This window comes from Andrographis paniculata, unplaced genomic scaffold (genome assembly GCF_009805555.1).
Source record: "Andrographis paniculata isolate CXL003 unplaced genomic scaffold, ASM980555v1 Contig65END, whole genome shotgun sequence".
In the NCBI taxonomy this organism is placed as follows: domain Eukaryota; kingdom Viridiplantae; phylum Streptophyta; class Magnoliopsida; order Lamiales; family Acanthaceae; genus Andrographis; species Andrographis paniculata.
Genome location: NW_026137601.1, coordinates 280,718 through 298,024, shown reverse-complemented (window position 1 = coordinate 298,024; position 17,307 = coordinate 280,718). Strand labels below are relative to the sequence as shown.

Sequence of the window (17,307 nt, the reverse complement as noted above, 5' to 3'; positions counted from 1 at the left end):
TATTACAATTAATCAATATAATACTCCCTCCGTCCACTTACAAAGTTTACATTTACTTTTGGCGCGGTGTTTAAGAAATAATAGTATTTTAATTATAGTGAGTAGTTAAAAGTAGTGTAATGATATTTTTGCCTTTACTTTTTTTTGTGTAAAAGTAATGATGTGATGTAAAGTAAAGTAAGGGTATTTGTGGAAAAAAGTAAAGTATTTAATGAAATATTAACTTTGTAATTGGACGTCCCAAAAAAAAAATATGTAAACATTGTAGTGGACGGAGGGAGTATTACATTTATTAAAATTTATGTCATGCTTAAACGAACATGAATTTTGTGGACAAAGAGAATGCTAATTTTATGTAAAAAAGATTACATGCAACAATTATTTTATCCTAAAAAAGAATGAAAAAATAGATCCAAACTAAACAATTGCTTTTCTATTTTGGAATTTGATTTAATTGTTTTTTTCTATTATTATTATTATTATTATGCACCCATCACAAATTTTTTATACAAATAATATATTATTTTCTCTTATAAAATATTTTATCAAAATTAGTTTTTTTTTTTTTTTAAAAGTAAACTACACGAAAGTAAAAGAAAAAAAAAAACTTTGTATTTTAATTTTTATATCAAATAGTACATGTTTTATATTGAAAATAATTAATATTTATTAAAAATTATATGAAACTGCATACTAAAAAAAATAGGGTGTGTGTGTGTGCGTGTTTTTTTTTTTCTATTTAAATTGGATTAAAATATTAAACTTTTAAAATCTAAATAATACTTAATGCAATACTTCTTTAAAAAATATACTCCCTCGTCCACAAACTAATATCCTATTTTCGTTCAACAACTATTATCCTATTTTTTTTTTCAACATAAATTTTACATTTTTATCCTTCATTTATTTATTACTTTTAATTTCTACCATACACTTAAGGGCAAATTTTTCAATTTATAACAAAAAGACAATCTCCTAAAAACTCGTGTAAATATACTTTAGAACAATAGAAATTGGACGGATGAAGTATTATTCTTCTAAAAAATATAAATAATAAATCATAAACAAATTATTTTGAAACCGAAAATAAACACAAAATCATGGCATTTTTTTAGATGATAAATAGAAACCCCCTGCATTAAAAATAGTATAGTACTCCCTCCGTCCCACGTGTCTGCTAGACTGTAGACACAGTATTTTAGAAGGGGTATAATTAGTAGATAATTAAGAATGTATTAGTGAAAATAATTATTCGATAATATAAATAATTATAAATTAAGATTAAAATAATTAATTAGTTTAACTAAAATTTTTAAAAAAATAAAATTAAAAAGTTTAAAATAAGATTAAAGTGTGTAATCATTTTTCAAAAAAAAAAAAATAACATGGTATGTGGGACGGACAGAAACGACAACGTGGACATGGTATGTGGGACAGAGGCCCTCCATCTCACGTGTCCATCTTTCCATTTCCGTCTATCCCACTTATTATTCTGTTACTTTTCTTTTTTTTTGGAATAATTTTATACACTTTAATCTCATTTAAAAATTTTTAATTTAAATATTTAAAATTTTAATTATATTAATTAATTAACTTCATGTTAATTTAAAATTATTTTTACTAATATATTTTTAATTATTTATTAATTATAGTAGTGTTTACACTAAATTGGAGAAAATACGCGAGAATGTGAGAATAATGTATAAATAAATAAAAATAAAATAAAAGGATAAAGGGCGAAGAAATTGTGGAGTGGAAACAAAGAGTGGTGGATGAGGATGAAAGAAAATGACATGACACAAAATGACATGACATGTGTCTCCCCTATTAATTAATTAATTAATTTCAATTAAATATTTTTATTATTCGAGGGGTCCACGTGGCGGATGACCTTTTTGCACTTTTTCCGCCACGTCACCGCCTCTAATTTACGAGTGGGGCGGGGTGTCTATCCACCACATAATTTACTTCACCTTTAAAATATTAACAGCCACACGTTTTTTTTTTTTTATTCCTTTACTATTATCATTATATACTCTTTATGTGGATTTTCTTTTGTTGGTTATTATAAAATTATTATTAATTTTTTTTAGAAAATATATTATTTTTGTATTTTTTTATTCTCTTTTATTAACATCTTTAATAAACAAATAGGTATAATCTACGACAATAGAAGGAATATAACTATATATATATTTTTCAAGTATTTTTTCTTTGTATTTCTGCGGTGATATTTATAAAAGTTTAGAGAAGGGATAAAACTAGAAAACAACATCCACAGATATTTTTAAATGTTGTTTGGTGGAATTTTGCATTTCAAATTGCTTAAAACACAGTATTTATTAATGAGTGACATCTATAGTAAAAAATTGAAAAACATTTTTTCATTGTACTCCATGTAAGTAACGTATATAAATAATAAATTAATTTTTGTACATGAATTTAATACTCTCTGGAGATGGGTTGATGATCTAAAACAAATTTTAACAATATCTCAACCTGAGTAAGTACTCTTATTGGGCCCAAGACTGGCCAGGCCCAGACCAGCCCAATTCAATTGGAGCTAGAATTGAATTTGAACCTCATATAATCCCCTAGTCTCATTCTAATATGTTTGTAACAAAAAATAAAATAAAATCATGCCATCTATATTACAAAGTATCTTATTTACTATTTTGGGGCAAGTTAAAAAGAATATGAAGATGGTGAGCGAGGTGGTGAAAGGTTACCTACCACCTGTATGATTTCCATGCTTTTAGCATTTTCCGACCGGCGTATCTAAGTCCGCGATTAATGCCGGCTGACAGAAGGCCGGCAACAGCCTGCCTTGCACTTGATATCATCACCTTGCGTTTCAGAACCGTCTGCAAGTAATATGCAGCTCCATCCGGGCATGTGCCTTCACGACAAGAATGAGATGAATAAGTAACATACATACATTCGACACAGAGGAATACTTAAACTTTTAGGTAAGACGGTCATTTAACATTTTGTAACATGATATCAAAGTCGGAAAATCCTGTTCGCTTGAACTTTTAGGTGAGACAGTTATTTAAAATCTTCGTAACAAAAATAATTACCACAAAAAAGAATGATGGAATTATGACATAGTTACATGCGGTATTTTTATCAATGAGTTGAAAAACAGTAGAGATCGTACCTGGGCGAATATTACTTCCAAGTTTAGCCTCCGTGAGGCTTATTATTCGCCGAGGAAGTTGATCTAGAAGGGCCCCTTTGCCGTTCCCCTAATTTTAGTACTCACCAAATTTGGTTATTTAGAAGCAGTAAGGAATTGACATATTATCAGGCTAGCATGAAAGCAGATACTGCATGGTAAGAAAAACATTCTTGTACTCTCCCGAGTTGTATCGGCAACACATGCATCGAGACAATGAACAGAACAAATGGATAATATTTTCCATGCAACTTTACTCGGGAGTTGATAAGAAAATCATAATGTGTTTCAGAAACACAAATAATTAGTTGTGCCTATTTAGTACAAGATCTACTGCAAGATGTAATTTCCTAATACACCAAACCACATACTATAAAGTTTCCATTACATTTTACATTATCTGACTCAAGAAACGAACGAGTTTGTGGGCAGACAACTTGTTGAAAGAAAAAGACAACTGACAAAAGGCATAAAGTAGTTCCCTTGTTCAATCAGTGAAGGGCGGAAAAAAGAACAAGTCCATGAACGACAATTCACTAGTGCATCGAACCTAAAATATTGGACTAACCTCTTGTATATGTAACGTTTGATCAGTATCATAGAACATCCTAATAACTTCCTTCGACTGAAGTGCTTTTAGACGAGGTCTATACAATGTTTGAAATAATGGAAGTTGACTGTTGACAATCTTTGCCACCTGGTAAAAAAACATATTTATTAATCAGTAAAATAAAAACACACAATTGTTAACACTACAAGAAAAAGTGAATTATCTCTTCAAAACTTGAAAATAACCCAGAGATTATGAACAATTATTGTCCTACTATAAGTAATAAGAGTTCAAATGTAGTGACCAATATCGGAGAGGACTGAATTAGCTCATTTATCATATTTCTCTGATGCAAGAACATAATGGGAATTTGTGATCTCGGAGTTAAAATCCAATTACAATACTATTTGAAATGGTATCGAGATACTTTACATGCACAGGGAAGTACTGCCAATGCACACAGAACAATGTCAATGTAAGTTTTCCTGTAAAGTCATCAAAGTGAAGCTAAACGCATTTACCTTGTCCCTATCCTCCGCAAAAAGCATCCGCACATCACCCATGTATGAAAGCCTGCATATATTGGAGTACAGCTGTACCTGTTAGTACAACAGACGCTATTCAGTTTCATGCAACATCAATTGATTGTTTAAAGTAATATATTTTCATACCTCAGTAACAAGTGATGGCCAAAGGAGGAGAGTAGCAGCAACTGAAGCCGTCAGGTTTAACTCATTTAGTTCTCTTACATTCAATGTATCCACTATGAGATCAACCTAAAACATAGGTGCAACCTGATGTTATATATGAAATTTTCAGATAATATATATGGTTAAAGTTTATTTTCTAAATGCCTACAATAAAAAAGATGAGTCGGTCGTTGATTTGAAATTTACTGGTTAAACTGTGAGTTTAGTAAATTGACCAAACCTAACCTGATAATTTTGTGGGTCAATCAGGTTTGACTCAATTTCAACCCAAATGCACAAAAGTTTAAACCTACCCCACTAAGTTTGGATTATGCCATCCCTAATCATTTGAATTGTAGACTTTAGAAAGCGTATCTCGAAAAACAGTAGCCTTACAAATGACGTCGAAGAGAGCAAACACATACAGGTTTCTGTAAGCGCCCACTGGCATAGAAATGCTGCCAAGACAGAACATCCTCAACAAGATCATGCATTCGAATAACACCATATTTGAACACCTACAAGTGTAACTAGTGTCAATTTTATAAGCATTTATTAAAAAGCACAAATCAAGATGTAAACTAGATAGATAAAGAACCATCCATATAGTCAAGATATAACCAAGATAATATGCTAACACAACCCCATCACCAAGTATAACTTCTCGAAATACCACGACAATGTTACTGATAAATTAATAACCTTATCCTTGTGTGGAACAAAGGGATTGAAATGTACACCAACACCAATTTCATCTGCAACATCAGTGATCTGCAAAAATAAATTTCACATAAATATGATACGAATAAAAACTGAATGAATTAAGAGACACAAAGCAGCACCGCAGCACCAGTTGCGCTCCGCCAAAATGGGCAATCCATGGAGCATAATGATCCCTGTTCCTCTTCAGATTCTAGATAAGGAAAGACCAATATTGTCCATTAATAACTGAACTACATCACACTAAAGCACCAACAAGAAGAAGTATTATTAACTTATTAAGTAAAAACCCAGTAATACCTCAGCATGCCACTGCTGGGGATCAGCCACACCAAGAATGAGATCTATCATGGACGACTGCAATATCCAAAACTAATATAATAAGCAGAACATAAAAAATGGAAATTGGGACAATAATGGATTGTTAATCTTTCAACATCAAGTCTTTATATTAAAAAGAAAAGACAACAAAACCAGAAAAAGAAAAAGATCACACCTTATCCAAATTGTTTGTATGGAGGGATGAACCATACACACAGCAAAATTCAACTTGCGGAAGAGTTTCCAGGAAACTGACGACAATTCGTCTGTGCTCGCTATCCATTTATAGTATCTACGAACGGAATAACAAAATAAATAAATAAGTGTTTGGCTCATGAATGTGTTCTCAGAAAAGATAAATAAATAGAATAAAAAACATTAAGAGGCACAAGAGTTGCATATGAGCAAATAAAATAGTTAACCACTAAAACAAGCTTTTTAGGCAATGGTAAATATATTCAAAAAACTATCACAAGCTAAAGAAGGATTTTTTCGCTAGGGAAATTTCACTTCTAGACAATAATATGAAACATAAAACCTAGATTAGTCTTAAGCCAAAATATTATTGGTAGAAATGCAAGTAATATAAAGTCCCAAACCATGTAGTGCTCAAAGAAAAAAGGAAGAGAATAACAAGACCCATTTCAGCTGGAGATTAAACAAAAAACCTATCCTACTAGGTTTGATCGGCGTTCATCCAGAGGGCAATCGAACAAATTCCACGAAGAAATTCCATCAAACCTACCAACGTAAACCGAAAAATGCGTACATTCAAAATAATAAGGTGAAGAGTAAATCAGATTCTAACCGTGGATGATCTCAGGCAGCAGAGCTCTCTCCTGCGGGCTTTGGCGCTTTTGTGAGATGAGAAGTGAGGAAACCCTAATCAACAAAGGTTTTAAATATAGAAATATGGAAACTAGACCGAACCCTAAACCCTAATGTTATTTCCCGGTGTTATCGGGTGTGGTTGTTTGGGATATGAATTTTGAATTGAAATTTGAATAGTAAAAATTTTGAATTTAAATAATTTAATGGCTGTACGATAGATATAAATAAGAATTGATACGATGTTTTAAATATAAAATTAATTTTTAATATAATATAAAAAATAAAAAATAGATACTTAATTTAATATGTAAAAAAAAATGGGATAATCAGTTTATTTAAAATTTAATCCCCAAACTAACAGAATATGTTCGTTATAATTTCTTAGTTATCGTTTTATTTTCAATTTCAAAAACTAACTAAATAATAATAATAATAATATATATCAATTTCAATGATGAACAAGAAGGCTATTCTATTCTGTTGAAATTGGCTAATAAAGGCTGCTAAGGTAATTTGCTTTGAAAAAAACGATTAATAAAACGACCGTTGATGGTTTACAGTCTGATAAAAATGTAAAATCAAAACTAAACTTTAATTTGGAATCTAATATCCTGCTAACTAGAACTAATAATACAAATCATACTAGATAAATTATATGTGACAAATAAACCTAAAGATGTCGGAGTTTGAAATAATAGTAATTGTAGTTCAACCCAAAAAATACAGAACCACATAAGTCAGAACTGCCAATTTGGAATTGTTTGTGCAAGTCTACAGCATCCAGACGTGCAAGATGTAGCCTCAAACATGTAAGGGAGAGCTCAACCATTTGAGCTATACATTCTCGGCAAGTCAACTTACAGTAATGAATCAATCATTAGAATCAACCCTCCCTCCCTCCATTCAGCTAGCTTTTCGAATTCAATTTTTCAAGGAGGATTTTGTTCAAAAGCCCCGGATTTGCCTTGCCTTTTGTTTCTTTCATTACCTGATCAAAAGACACACACAGCATCGGGAGATTCTCAGTTCAGTTCACCCGCAACAATAATATATATATATATATATGTACATGTATCAAGTCACATACATACCTGACCGGCAAAATAGCCTTGCAGCTTGGTTTTCCCCCCACGGTACTGCTCCAGCTGCTTTGGATTCTTTGCAAGAATGCTATCGATTATTTTCTCAATCTCAACCGGGTCTGTAATCTAATTGATTAAAGGCAAAAGCAACACGTCGATCAGTTGTTGGTTCCCCAAATGCAATGTATTGATTATCAACCGGACCAGCTATACACAGCACAAATTAAAATTAAAATGTTGTAACAACTTGCCTGAATCAAATCCTTTTCTTTTATAAGTCCTTGTACGGTTCCTCCTTTCGCCATTAACTCAAACAGTATCTGCATATTAATTCAGTGCACACGATCAACAGTTAAACGTGCTGTGCACAAAGGATATTATTTTGCAAGAAAACATCACTGTTGATCATTGTGCACAAAGGATATGCAGTAGAATCATATTCTAGATTGCTTGATTTATAAAGTAATTAAGGTGTACGGCTGCGACAAAAAACTGTAGGCCCATACGTACCTCTTTGCCCATCTTTCCGCTAATGGTTCCTCCTTTGATTGTAGAAATGAGCTCTCCCAATTCTTGAGGGGTGAGTTTAATGTCGTTAATGCTCAGCTTTTCATTGTTCATATGCGCAGTAATGTCGCCCATAATCCAATTAGCAACCACTTTTACATCAGCTCCTGTTGCAATCGTCGCATCAAAAAATGCTGCAACCTGAAACAAGGATCGGAACACAATGCACAATGCAAATTCAATCTGTTATACCTCAGTGATTTAAACACAAAAAGGTCCATCTTAAGCAACAATTTATCTACAAACTTAATCCAGAGGTCGAGTAAAGAGGTTGAATCAGGGCTTACATTGACATCATTTGTGAGAAAAAGAACATCCTGCATGCTCAATCCCAGTTGCTCGTATCTCCGGCGTTTCATTTCAGGCAGTTCAGGTAAGGAGTCACGGATAATGTTGATGTACTCCTCACTGAGAACAACCCCTGGAAGATCAGGCTCTGGAAAGTAACGGTAATCAGAAAGTCCTTCCTTCTTTCTCATCGTAATTGTTTTCTAATTTGCATAGCAATCCAAAGGGTTAGCAATGACAGAAACATGATACCAAATCTGACAGCAGGCATTACGGGATCTAACCTGAGCTCCCTCCTCCCAGAGACGAGTCTCCTGCACAATTTGATCAGCCTGACCTTGACTGTGAAGCAACACTTGTCTAGATATCTCAAAATCGATGGCCCTACCCACTGATGAGAATGAGTTCAAGTTCTTTATTTCAACCTGTCTAGGCGAAGTTAGACAAATAATTAGTGTAAGAGATGCATATAAGAGCTGTGGAAATCAAGCAAAAAACTCAACTTCAAATTTGTCAAAAAAAAAATGAAAAACACATTGTGCAGAAATTTTATAAAACACTAATGTACCTTTGTGCCAAACTTCTCCTGCCCAATCGGCCGGACAGAGATATTGACATCACAGCGAAGAGATCCTTCCTGCATATTTCCATTACTAACCCCAAGATATCTGACCAATCTCTGTAGTTCTGCAGCATATTCCGCTGCTTCAATTCCTGTCCTCATGTCTGGTTCAGACACAATTTCAAGCAATGGAACTCCTGCTCGATTCAAGTCCACCTGGCCAAGCAAAAGAATCGATGAATTTGAAACCTGATATCAGCTAGACGTGAAGATTAAAGACATAGTTCAAAGATTCAATGTATTGATTAAATTCGATAAGGAGAAATAACAAAAGGCAAATTTCCTGAGAATAGCTTGAGTTTCCAGTGTGAAGCAGCTTCCCGGCGTCTTCTTCCATGTGAACTCTGGTTATGCCAAATTTCCTATGCCCACCCCCAAACTCAACTGGTAGATCAACATCAATATAACCACCACTAGCAATTGGAATGTCGAATTGTGATATCTGATAGCCTTTCGGGAGATCTGGATAAAAGTATTGTTTCCTGTCAAACTTTGAATTAGGCGAGAGCTTACAGTTCAGTGCAAGCCCGAGTTTTACTGCATACTCTATGACCTTGGAGTTCAAAACCGGCAAGGCTCCAGGCAACCCCATGCAAACAGGACACACGCCCGTGTTTGGTTGCGCCCCGTAATTATATGGACAGCTACAAAATGCCTTTGCAAGAGTGGAGAGCTGAACATGAGTTTCTATTCCTATTACTGCTTCATAGTTTTTCAATGCTTCTTCAATTTTGAAAGTTTCGAATTTGGGTGAAGCTTTCGACTGAGCCAGCTTCTTCTCTTGTGTTGTAATTTGTCCTTGCACACTACCCATACTACAACATTGTAGAACACGTTTTCTTGAAACATATGCCGATGGGTAAAGCCGAAAGCAACCTGATCTTATACCGTTCAATAATGTCAATGCCATTATGTATACAGTAATACTTTCCCTCTGACTTCAGACCTCAACCAGCATGATGGTATACCTATACCTTACAATCAATAGAATTGTAAATTAGGGGAAAAATGATAATAATAACTGTTAGAATAAAAACACCCCCACTCCCCATAGAAAACAAACCACTGCCCAATCCATTCGAAGACTCAATTTGTATTGATTTTCGGAATTTCACTGGACTTCGGCAATTGCAGGTGAAAACAAAAACACATAAATTAGCTAAAGGACAACAATGACATGAGAGAGGAAGAAAAACCTATCACAGGAGAAGAATATCAGGAAAAGGAAGAGCTACTCCCGCCAATTTTAGGATAAATCACCAATCGTAGGTGAGGGCGGAGAGATGCGAGTGGTTCTCTGTCGCTCTTCTATCTTCTATCTGTGTTATTAAAAAAATATTAAAAAAAATACCTTTTTGAATTTTGATTTAAAACAACAGTGTTTAATGGAGTATTATATTTAAAGGTGTTTTAAAACTAAAATTAATCAATCATATCTTGTCGAAGATAACTTCAAAAATCACCCAAAATTGCATAAGAAATTCCAACAAAAGAAATAGATAATTTCCGCCCAAATAAACAAAAAATGAACCCGCCAATCCCTACAAGAATGCACAAAGCCAACAAAATTAACACTAAAACAGACATCAACCATACAATAAATCTTAAATCAATACAAGTAATTTCACCTAGCATCAAACGATTCAAGCAGAAACTCCTATAGCAGTCCTAATCGAAAAAAACAGAATGATAAAGCAAAATAATTCAAAAGTAATGTAAGCAATCGAACTTACAGAACCTCCATGAAACTGCAGAAGAAGTTTACTATACGATGCTGAAGAAGACAAACGTAGCCAGCTGCACTGGGCGTCTTTGAGGACGACGACGCCGAAAATCAAATTACGAAAGAAGCTACATAAAAGAAGACGAGAGGCGGATATAAAGCCGAGGGGGAGGCAGTAGACTTGCCCATCCGGTCCAAACCGCCGGTTCGAGCCGCTGTTCGCTGGTTCTCGAACCAGCAGCTACGGTTCAAACCGAACTGAAACCGTTTGTGTCCTTGGCAAACCGCGAACCGCCGGTTTACAGATTGAACCGGAGATTTGCCTTTTTTTTTTTGAGTTATTCTCACCGGTCTAGCCTACCAGTGCGCAGTGCAGAAGACAGAAAAGAGAGAGAAGGAAAGAAGAAGGCAGAAAGAGAAGGAAAGGAATGGAGAAGAAGAAGGAGGGAAAATCGCCGGTTCACGGCGGACAAAGACACAGACCGAAATCGAACCGGAATGACGATTTCCGTTTGGTTTGAGTCCGATTTCGGTTTGAAATACAACCACCGTTTTGAACCGGCGGTTTTTTCGAACCGGATGGTGGAGGCAGTGTAATAGATTTGGAAATAAGGGTCGAACCGGCCCGCTGAGATGAAATGGGTCGGGTCAAACAGTCTCGGGCCGGCCCAATCGGACACTTTTAATAAGGTTAGCCTCAAGTGTCATTTGTAAAGAGATGAGGGATGTATTTGCAAATTCATCATCTCTGCCGTGGTTCCCTTCCCTAGTCAAAACAGCGGGTGAAGGTTCGTTCAATAGTCTATGACTCCATCGGCGCGAGAAAGAGATCACAAAACACGCTAATGGCAATGGGCCATAAAGAAGGAGGGACAGAGGCGCAGCGGTACGTCTGGAGAGGCGCCATTCCGCTTCAGATTCACCTCCACGATTCCGAAGTCACCACGCTTCCGCCGCCTCCGCCAGCGTTGGTAACTCCTTTGTATAAAGTCGATTAATTTGGCATGCCTGCTTGAATGCTTGACACAAGATTTATCACTGGTTTATTTTTAATCTCTTTTAGTTATTGTAATTGTGGTTTTGCGGGAGTTTGGGTTGCTAGACGATGTTGGGGAGATTCAATATAGATGTGTAAAGTGATGTAACTACGAATCTCGGCCATCATCATTTATGAAAGTTTATTTTGATCAAGGTTTATGAGAAAGGACAATAAGGATGTATTTAAGGTATTCGATTAAAATAAGCATGGAATGATACTTCTCCTGGATAGCCTTAAGCTTTTAGGTGATGTAGATGAAGGGTGTGTTTGTCTGTGGGTTTTAGTTTTTGGGTTTGGATTTTTTAATAGTAAAAAGTTGAATTTGAATAATTATTTGATGTGACATAAATATAGGTTGAGGTGATCTTTTGAATGTAAAATAAATTTGTAGTATAATATAAAAAAAATAATTGTTTGATTTGAATAGTAAAAATTTGTGGTAGAACACACAAAAGAACAAAACCGAAGCCATCATTCAACTGATGATTTATTTTTTAGACTTGTTTCTATAAAATTGTTGGGGATGGTGCGTTGAACCATTTTCAGATTCATTAGTTGCTCTTCCAGCAGTTCGTGATATTGCTTGATTAAATGTGTCAAGACTAAATTTTATTTTTCTTTGTTTATAGGTATTGGCCCCGCGGATAGGGTATTTGCCTCTTTTAGTGCCTCAGATTAAGCCATTCTTTAGTGGTTCTCTTCCACCCGGAGTAGACACTGTCTGGTTTGAGTACAAAGGACTGCCGCTTAAGTGGTTTGTCTTATGCATCTTCATTGAACCATGTTTTCAAAAGGACACGAACTTGTTTTATATATAGTTTCATTTTGGCTTTCTTGATAGAAACATTGTTGCTTCAAGCAGTCTTGTGAAGCATGTCGGCTCGATGGCAGATAGTATAGTGGACTATCAAATGTTATAGATATCATATAATTGAAATGTTTAGGGATGAATTCAGGCGCAATGTTACATTCATAGTAGAACCTTTAATTTATGATATACTGATAAAAAAGAGTGTTTCCAAATAAACTGAAACTACTAAGCTACTTCGATGTAATGGAGGAATTGGATTAAAATTTGATTTCATGAAATCTTTTTGTATTGCAAAAATTAATTTCATTGATGCCCAGTGCCTCGATATTTTGGATTTTTCCCTACTAATTTGAATCTCTCACCGAATCTCTATTTTCTTTGCAAATTATTGTTCTATGCTTATTGGTCACTTCAAGCAGAATTAATGATTCTGATATATTTTTATTGACATTGCTGATATCTTTCAGGTATATACCCACGGGAGTACTTTTTGATCTTCTCTGTGCGGAACCTGAAAGGCCATGGAACTTAACTGTATGAGGGTTTGGAAATTCATTAATAAATGCACTAGTTGATGAATGGCTGCGTTGTATATTTTGTTGTTACCACATTTTATGTTCTTGATAGAATCATAGAATGAATAATTTTCTATAATGGGAACTAGAAGTTTTTTTACTTCAGAAGATCTTGTATAGTATATTTTGTACCTCCTTTTGAGCCTCATGAGTAAAGATGCTATAATGTTTAGGATTTTAGGCTTTTCAGTATTAATGCTGTGGAATATATATATATATATATATCCATGTGTGTGAATATGTCTTTTCTTATATCCCCTTTAACTTCAAAGCCAATAACTTGATGTGGATTGGCTTATCCCGTCATCTTAAGTGGTCTATGAAGCGTATGTTATGAACTGTTGTTCATAACGGTTGGTTGCTGTTTCTATTTGGCGTTGAAGTCAACAAGATTTTGTTTGTTCTGTTCTGTACCATCCCCCAGAAAATCTTACCATATGTGGGTAGCTTGGATATGACATCAAACGTAACGCCCAATTTTGGAATCCATGTCTTTAGCTTGGTATTTTAAGCTGAAAAACTTTGTTAATTTACCTATAGCATGCTTTCGGATATTTCTGCAGATACACTTTAGAGGATATCCAGGGAATATATTGACCCCATGTGAAGGTGAGGACAGTGTAAAGTGGAGCTATATCAATGCTTTGAAAGAGGTAAGGTATATTTTCTCTGTGCTTTCCTTTGCTTTAACTTTATCTCCGGCCTCTTCAATTAGTTTCTTTTACTGCATGTGTAAATTCACGTAGCAATGGTACCTAATGCTCACCGAGTGAAGTAAGATGATATCATGTTTTACCTGTTCTGGGTTCTTTAAGCACTTATTATTCCTTCAGAATACGCACTGCAGCTTAACCTACACTGACTGCATCTGCATGTCTGCAGGCAGCATATATAATCAATGGAAACTGCAAAAATATCATGAATTTGTCTCAATCTGATCAGGCTGAGCTCTGGCGTTCTGTTTTAAATGGTATGAATAGTTTTAAATAATGTGTTTTGAGAATCCTATTTAGAAAAATGATATTTTACAAAATTTGGCACTAACCTCAGGATTTTACAATTATATTTTGTGGTAATATGAACTTTGATTTTTGTTACGATTGTATTAATACCCTGTGAATAGTACACTTTAGGGTTAGTTTCTATGGGAATATATAATTTTTATTGTTCTAGTATGCCATTATTACCTGAGGTCTTGTATTCAAATCTTCAGCACCACTTATTCATGATTCACGAGCCGCCTTATAATAAGAATGCTGCTTTCACATGGAAGTGAAGTGTTCGATCAGATTTGTTTCTTGTACGATTTTTCTCTTGCTTCCAAAAATTGGTAGGACTTGCATGTGTGATAGCATTTTCTGTCCTTCTGGAGTACTTGAGCCACTCAGTTGTTCTTGTGTGAATTTGTAATTTTCCCATGACTTGGGTCCTACACTGAAGAAATATAATTTTTCTAATTTATATGATTGTTTCTTTTGTTTGTTTACACTACATTATTCTAATTCTGTCAGTGTACGAGCATGTGCATGTCCAGCTGCATGAAGAATGTAGAGCTGTAAAATCACCTTATATTATTGGTGCCTGGTTCTATGGTTCTGATTGCACTTGAAGTGGATTACAACTCTTTTTTGTCCAGGCAGAATCCTGAAATTCAAAAACCATGGAATTACCCATTTTCAGTCTTATTGCATGTTAACTCTCTGAGTTGCTGACCACTGCCCGAATATGTTCTTTTATCCTTTCTTTTTATGTTGTATTCCCCGTTTGCCATAAACTACTATTCTGAATGGACCTGCATTTCTGTTAGTGTTAACTATAGAACCTCGCTATGTCTCAGGTCATCTGGAAGCTTTCTGTCATATTTCACAGAAACTTAAACTTGACGTTATTAGAGACGACTTTTTCCTCAAAGTAAAGGCTTCTGGGTCAAAGTCTCAACAAGGGAATAATAACTTGGAGGCTACTGGAACAACCAGGACAGGTAAGATGTTGAAAACTATACTGGCTTATGAACTTTAGCCAATAGCTTGCGTTTCATTTCCACTTTCTGTTACGATCCTCTCTGAAACTGAAGGAGTACATTTCACTGCATTTTCCATTTCTTGAAAAGTAACAAAAGAGTGGTGTAGCAACAATGATACATATCAAACAGTTGAGCATGTGCTGTGTTTTGAATGAATTAAATATGGGCCTGATTAGTTCATCTTAAAAGTAAAATGGACTACATTTTGGTGCTAAACTTATCTTCTATATTTGAATTTACTGTCTCAAAGTAGTAGTGATTGATGGCATTGTTCATTTGATTTGCTGTACTTTGTAAGTTAGACCTCTATCTTGTATTTTTCTGTTATATAAAGTTGTTGCTATTTCCAGGTAGAATTCCTGTTCGGTTATACATACGGACTATCGATGAAGATATAGATGAGTTAGAAGATGCCCAGACGGTTGATAGTTGGGAAAAAGTATCATACATAAATTGCCCTGTTGAGATTCACGGTGAAGGTAATTTCGTTAAAATAATATATTTATGGTTTTGATAACTTACTGCCTTACACTCACCATTTAGAAACTGTTTACACGTTTGGTATTGCATTACATTTGTGGAGTCCTTTTGGCATAGTCATTGAGATCATATGTATGTTTACTGAAAGAAACCCCAGAATTGTTCACACATATTAGACCTTTAAACATTATCCTGTAAACTATTGGAGTAAAATATCAGTACCATATGATTCTAGCTCAGTTTGTATCTCCATTTTTGGTCCTTGAATTAGTTGGCAACCTTTATTTTTGTACAGGAGAATGCTTTACATTGCTCGATGCGTTAAAATCACTATTACCCGAACTATTCTCAGTGGAATCCCCTCCGTCATGTGGAGCAGAAGACGAGGGTGAACAAAGATCAGATGGGAGCAGCTCAAAAAGCCCCAAAGAAACTGGGGAGGGTTCGAGGTTAGTCCCAGATGGCAGTGAGATGAAGGTGATTCGTATTCAGGGAATTGAGCCACAGCTCGAAATTCCATTTGGGTGGGTGGTGAACAACTTGATGAACCCTGAGTACTACCTTCATATCTGTTTATTCGTAAAAGTTGTCGAACCAAACAACTTAGAATAGCGCATGTGCTCGCGCACTCGCTGCTTATTTCATTTGTTATTCATTAACTGGAAATTAGATTTATTTCTGTATAGACAGACAGACCGGGGTAAGTAAATATCTAGGATGATTGTCTCTCTCAGTCTTACTTCTGATTTTTTCTCCCCTATATATTTGGTAGTGTTAGTTCGACTTCTATAACACTGATCTGATCTATCAAGAAGACAACAAACTGTCTTAGATGGAATTTGTGATTTTTGTAGAAGATGGATAGATGCGGGTTCGTTGTGTTTGATATCTATTATTGTTATAATCATTTGACAAAATAGTAAAAAACTCACCAAATTTGCTGAAAAGATCTTCAGCTCTCAAGATAATGTAGTGGAGAGATAACATAGAGGAAAGAAACTAGTTTTTTTTTTTTTTTTTTTTTTTATTATGACGTGTAAATTTCCTGTCTAACCTAATGTATTTTACAAACTATGTGTGCTAAGTGACCTGGGACGTTAGGGATTGAACCTATGACTTTATTGTCACAAGACACAACTAGTTTGTCACAAGTCACCACCACACTACCGGACACAATTAGTTTTAGTTGGTCACGAGTCTAGGGATAACTAGTTTTAATAATACACAATATTTCCCTTTTTTTGTTATTATTTTGTGATATTATTAATCTGGACAAAATAAAAAATAGTCTTAATAAAAAAAAACAATAATTAATTTTAGTTTTATTATAAAAAAATTATTAAATTTTGCTTTTATTATATAAAATTTTAATTACTATTGATTCCATTGTTAACAAATTAACACCAATCTAAAATAATTATTATCAATTTCAAATAAATTTTAATTGAGTTTTATATTTGATTTTTTTTTATTTAAATAGTATTTTGATACATGTTTTGTAAGGTAAAAAATATTTATATATCAATTATAAATTTGAAAAATTTTGGTTTGTATATGATATTAAAATAATGTATGATTAGATATTTTGTTAGAGAAATAAATGCATATATATATTTTTAAAGAAAATACAATAAATAATAAAAATTTGAGATTTGATGGTAAACAAATACACCCTTATTTATTTATCTTAAAATATTTGAAGTTTATGTATTTTGTATTTGAAAAAGAATAAACAGTTTTGAATTTGGTTAAATATATTTTAAAAAGATTAAAAATAATAAAAATATTTATTTATGAATTAAAACAAA

At 34.1% G+C, this 17,307-nt stretch overlaps 3 protein-coding genes across 10 annotated transcripts; 1 reads left to right on the top strand and 2 right to left on the bottom strand.

Annotated features, from left to right (window-relative positions):
* Window positions 1-2,481: 2,481 nt before the first annotated feature.
* Window positions 2,482-6,414, bottom strand: LOC127262645 (uncharacterized). Of its 3 annotated transcripts, XM_051291432.1 has the most exons (11): window positions 6,267-6,414; window positions 5,634-5,750; window positions 5,438-5,494; window positions 5,268-5,330; window positions 5,120-5,188; window positions 4,843-4,935; window positions 4,400-4,504; window positions 4,250-4,327; window positions 3,747-3,875; window positions 3,161-3,248; window positions 2,482-2,899 (listed from the first exon to the last, which is right to left on the bottom strand). In XM_051291432.1, exons 2-11 carry the CDS (start codon window positions 5,739-5,741, stop codon window positions 2,730-2,732), a joined length of 960 nt encoding a protein of 319 aa, XP_051147389.1. In that variant the 5' UTR covers window positions 5,742-5,750; window positions 6,267-6,414; the 3' UTR covers window positions 2,482-2,729. The 3 variants fall into 3 exon arrangements, with proteins under 3 accessions (XP_051147389.1, XP_051147390.1, XP_051147391.1); XM_051291433.1 differs by lacking the exon at window positions 4,843-4,935; XM_051291434.1 differs by lacking the exon at window positions 6,267-6,414 and having other exon boundaries at window positions 5,260-5,330; window positions 5,634-5,725.
* Window positions 6,415-6,929: 515 nt separating this feature from the next.
* On the bottom strand, window positions 6,930-10,695 carry LOC127262418 (glutamyl-tRNA(Gln) amidotransferase subunit B, chloroplastic/mitochondrial). 6 transcript variants are annotated; one of them, XM_051291085.1, is made up of 10 exons: window positions 10,582-10,695; window positions 10,045-10,167; window positions 9,135-9,822; window positions 8,795-9,007; window positions 8,511-8,651; window positions 8,226-8,429; window positions 7,882-8,079; window positions 7,623-7,691; window positions 7,381-7,497; window positions 6,930-7,277 (listed from the first exon to the last, which is right to left on the bottom strand). In XM_051291085.1, exons 3-10 carry the CDS (start codon window positions 9,756-9,758, stop codon window positions 7,197-7,199), a joined length of 1,647 nt encoding a protein of 548 aa, XP_051147042.1. In that variant the 5' UTR covers window positions 9,759-9,822; window positions 10,045-10,167; window positions 10,582-10,695; the 3' UTR covers window positions 6,930-7,196. The 6 variants fall into 6 exon arrangements, with proteins under 6 accessions (XP_051147042.1, XP_051147043.1, XP_051147044.1 ...); XM_051291086.1 differs by having other exon boundaries at window positions 9,135-9,816; XM_051291087.1 differs by having other exon boundaries at window positions 10,587-10,695.
* Window positions 10,696-11,318: 623 nt separating this feature from the next.
* LOC127262615 (autophagy protein 5) lies at window positions 11,319-16,232 on the top strand. Its single transcript, XM_051291380.1, has 8 exons — window positions 11,319-11,542; window positions 12,240-12,364; window positions 12,889-12,955; window positions 13,560-13,649; window positions 13,879-13,966; window positions 14,834-14,977; window positions 15,370-15,498; window positions 15,795-16,232. The coding sequence occupies exons 1-8, from the start codon at window positions 11,417-11,419 to the stop codon at window positions 16,109-16,111; spliced, it is 1,086 nt and encodes a 361-aa protein (XP_051147337.1). The 5' UTR covers window positions 11,319-11,416; the 3' UTR covers window positions 16,112-16,232.
* The last annotated feature ends 1,075 nt before the right edge of the window (window positions 16,233-17,307 follow it).

Bases quoted from the DNA above. Each gene is read 5' to 3' on its own strand.
- LOC127262645 (XM_051291432.1), bottom strand. From the start codon at position 5,741: ATGGATAGCGAGCACAGACGAATTGTCGTCAGTTTCCTGGAAACTCTT. The intron at 4,505-4,842 runs GTATGTGTTTGC...CCTATGTTTTAG, and splicing joins GTGGGCGCTTACAGAAACCT to GTTGATCTCATAGTGGATAC. The intron at 2,900-3,160 runs GTACGATCTCTA...CTTGTCGTGAAG, and splicing joins TGGAAGTAATATTCGCCCAG to GCACATGCCCGGATGGAGCT.
- LOC127262418 (XM_051291085.1), bottom strand. From the start codon at position 9,758: ATGGCATTGACATTATTGAACGGTATAAGATCAGGTTGCTTTCGGCTT. The intron at 9,008-9,134 runs CAGGAAATTTGC...CTTTTGCTTGGC, and splicing joins CTGGAAACTCAAGCTATTCT to CAGGTGGACTTGAATCGAGC. The intron at 8,652-8,794 runs GTACATTAGTGT...TCGCCTAGACAG, and splicing joins AGGAGAAGTTTGGCACAAAG to GTTGAAATAAAGAACTTGAA.
- LOC127262615 (XM_051291380.1), top strand. From the start codon at position 11,417: ATGGCAATGGGCCATAAAGAAGGAGGGACAGAGGCGCAGCGGTACGTC. The intron at 11,543-12,239 runs GTAACTCCTTTG...CTTTGTTTATAG, and splicing joins CGCCGCCTCCGCCAGCGTTG to GTATTGGCCCCGCGGATAGG. The intron at 15,499-15,794 runs GTAATTTCGTTA...ATTTTTGTACAG, and splicing joins TGTTGAGATTCACGGTGAAG to GAGAATGCTTTACATTGCTC.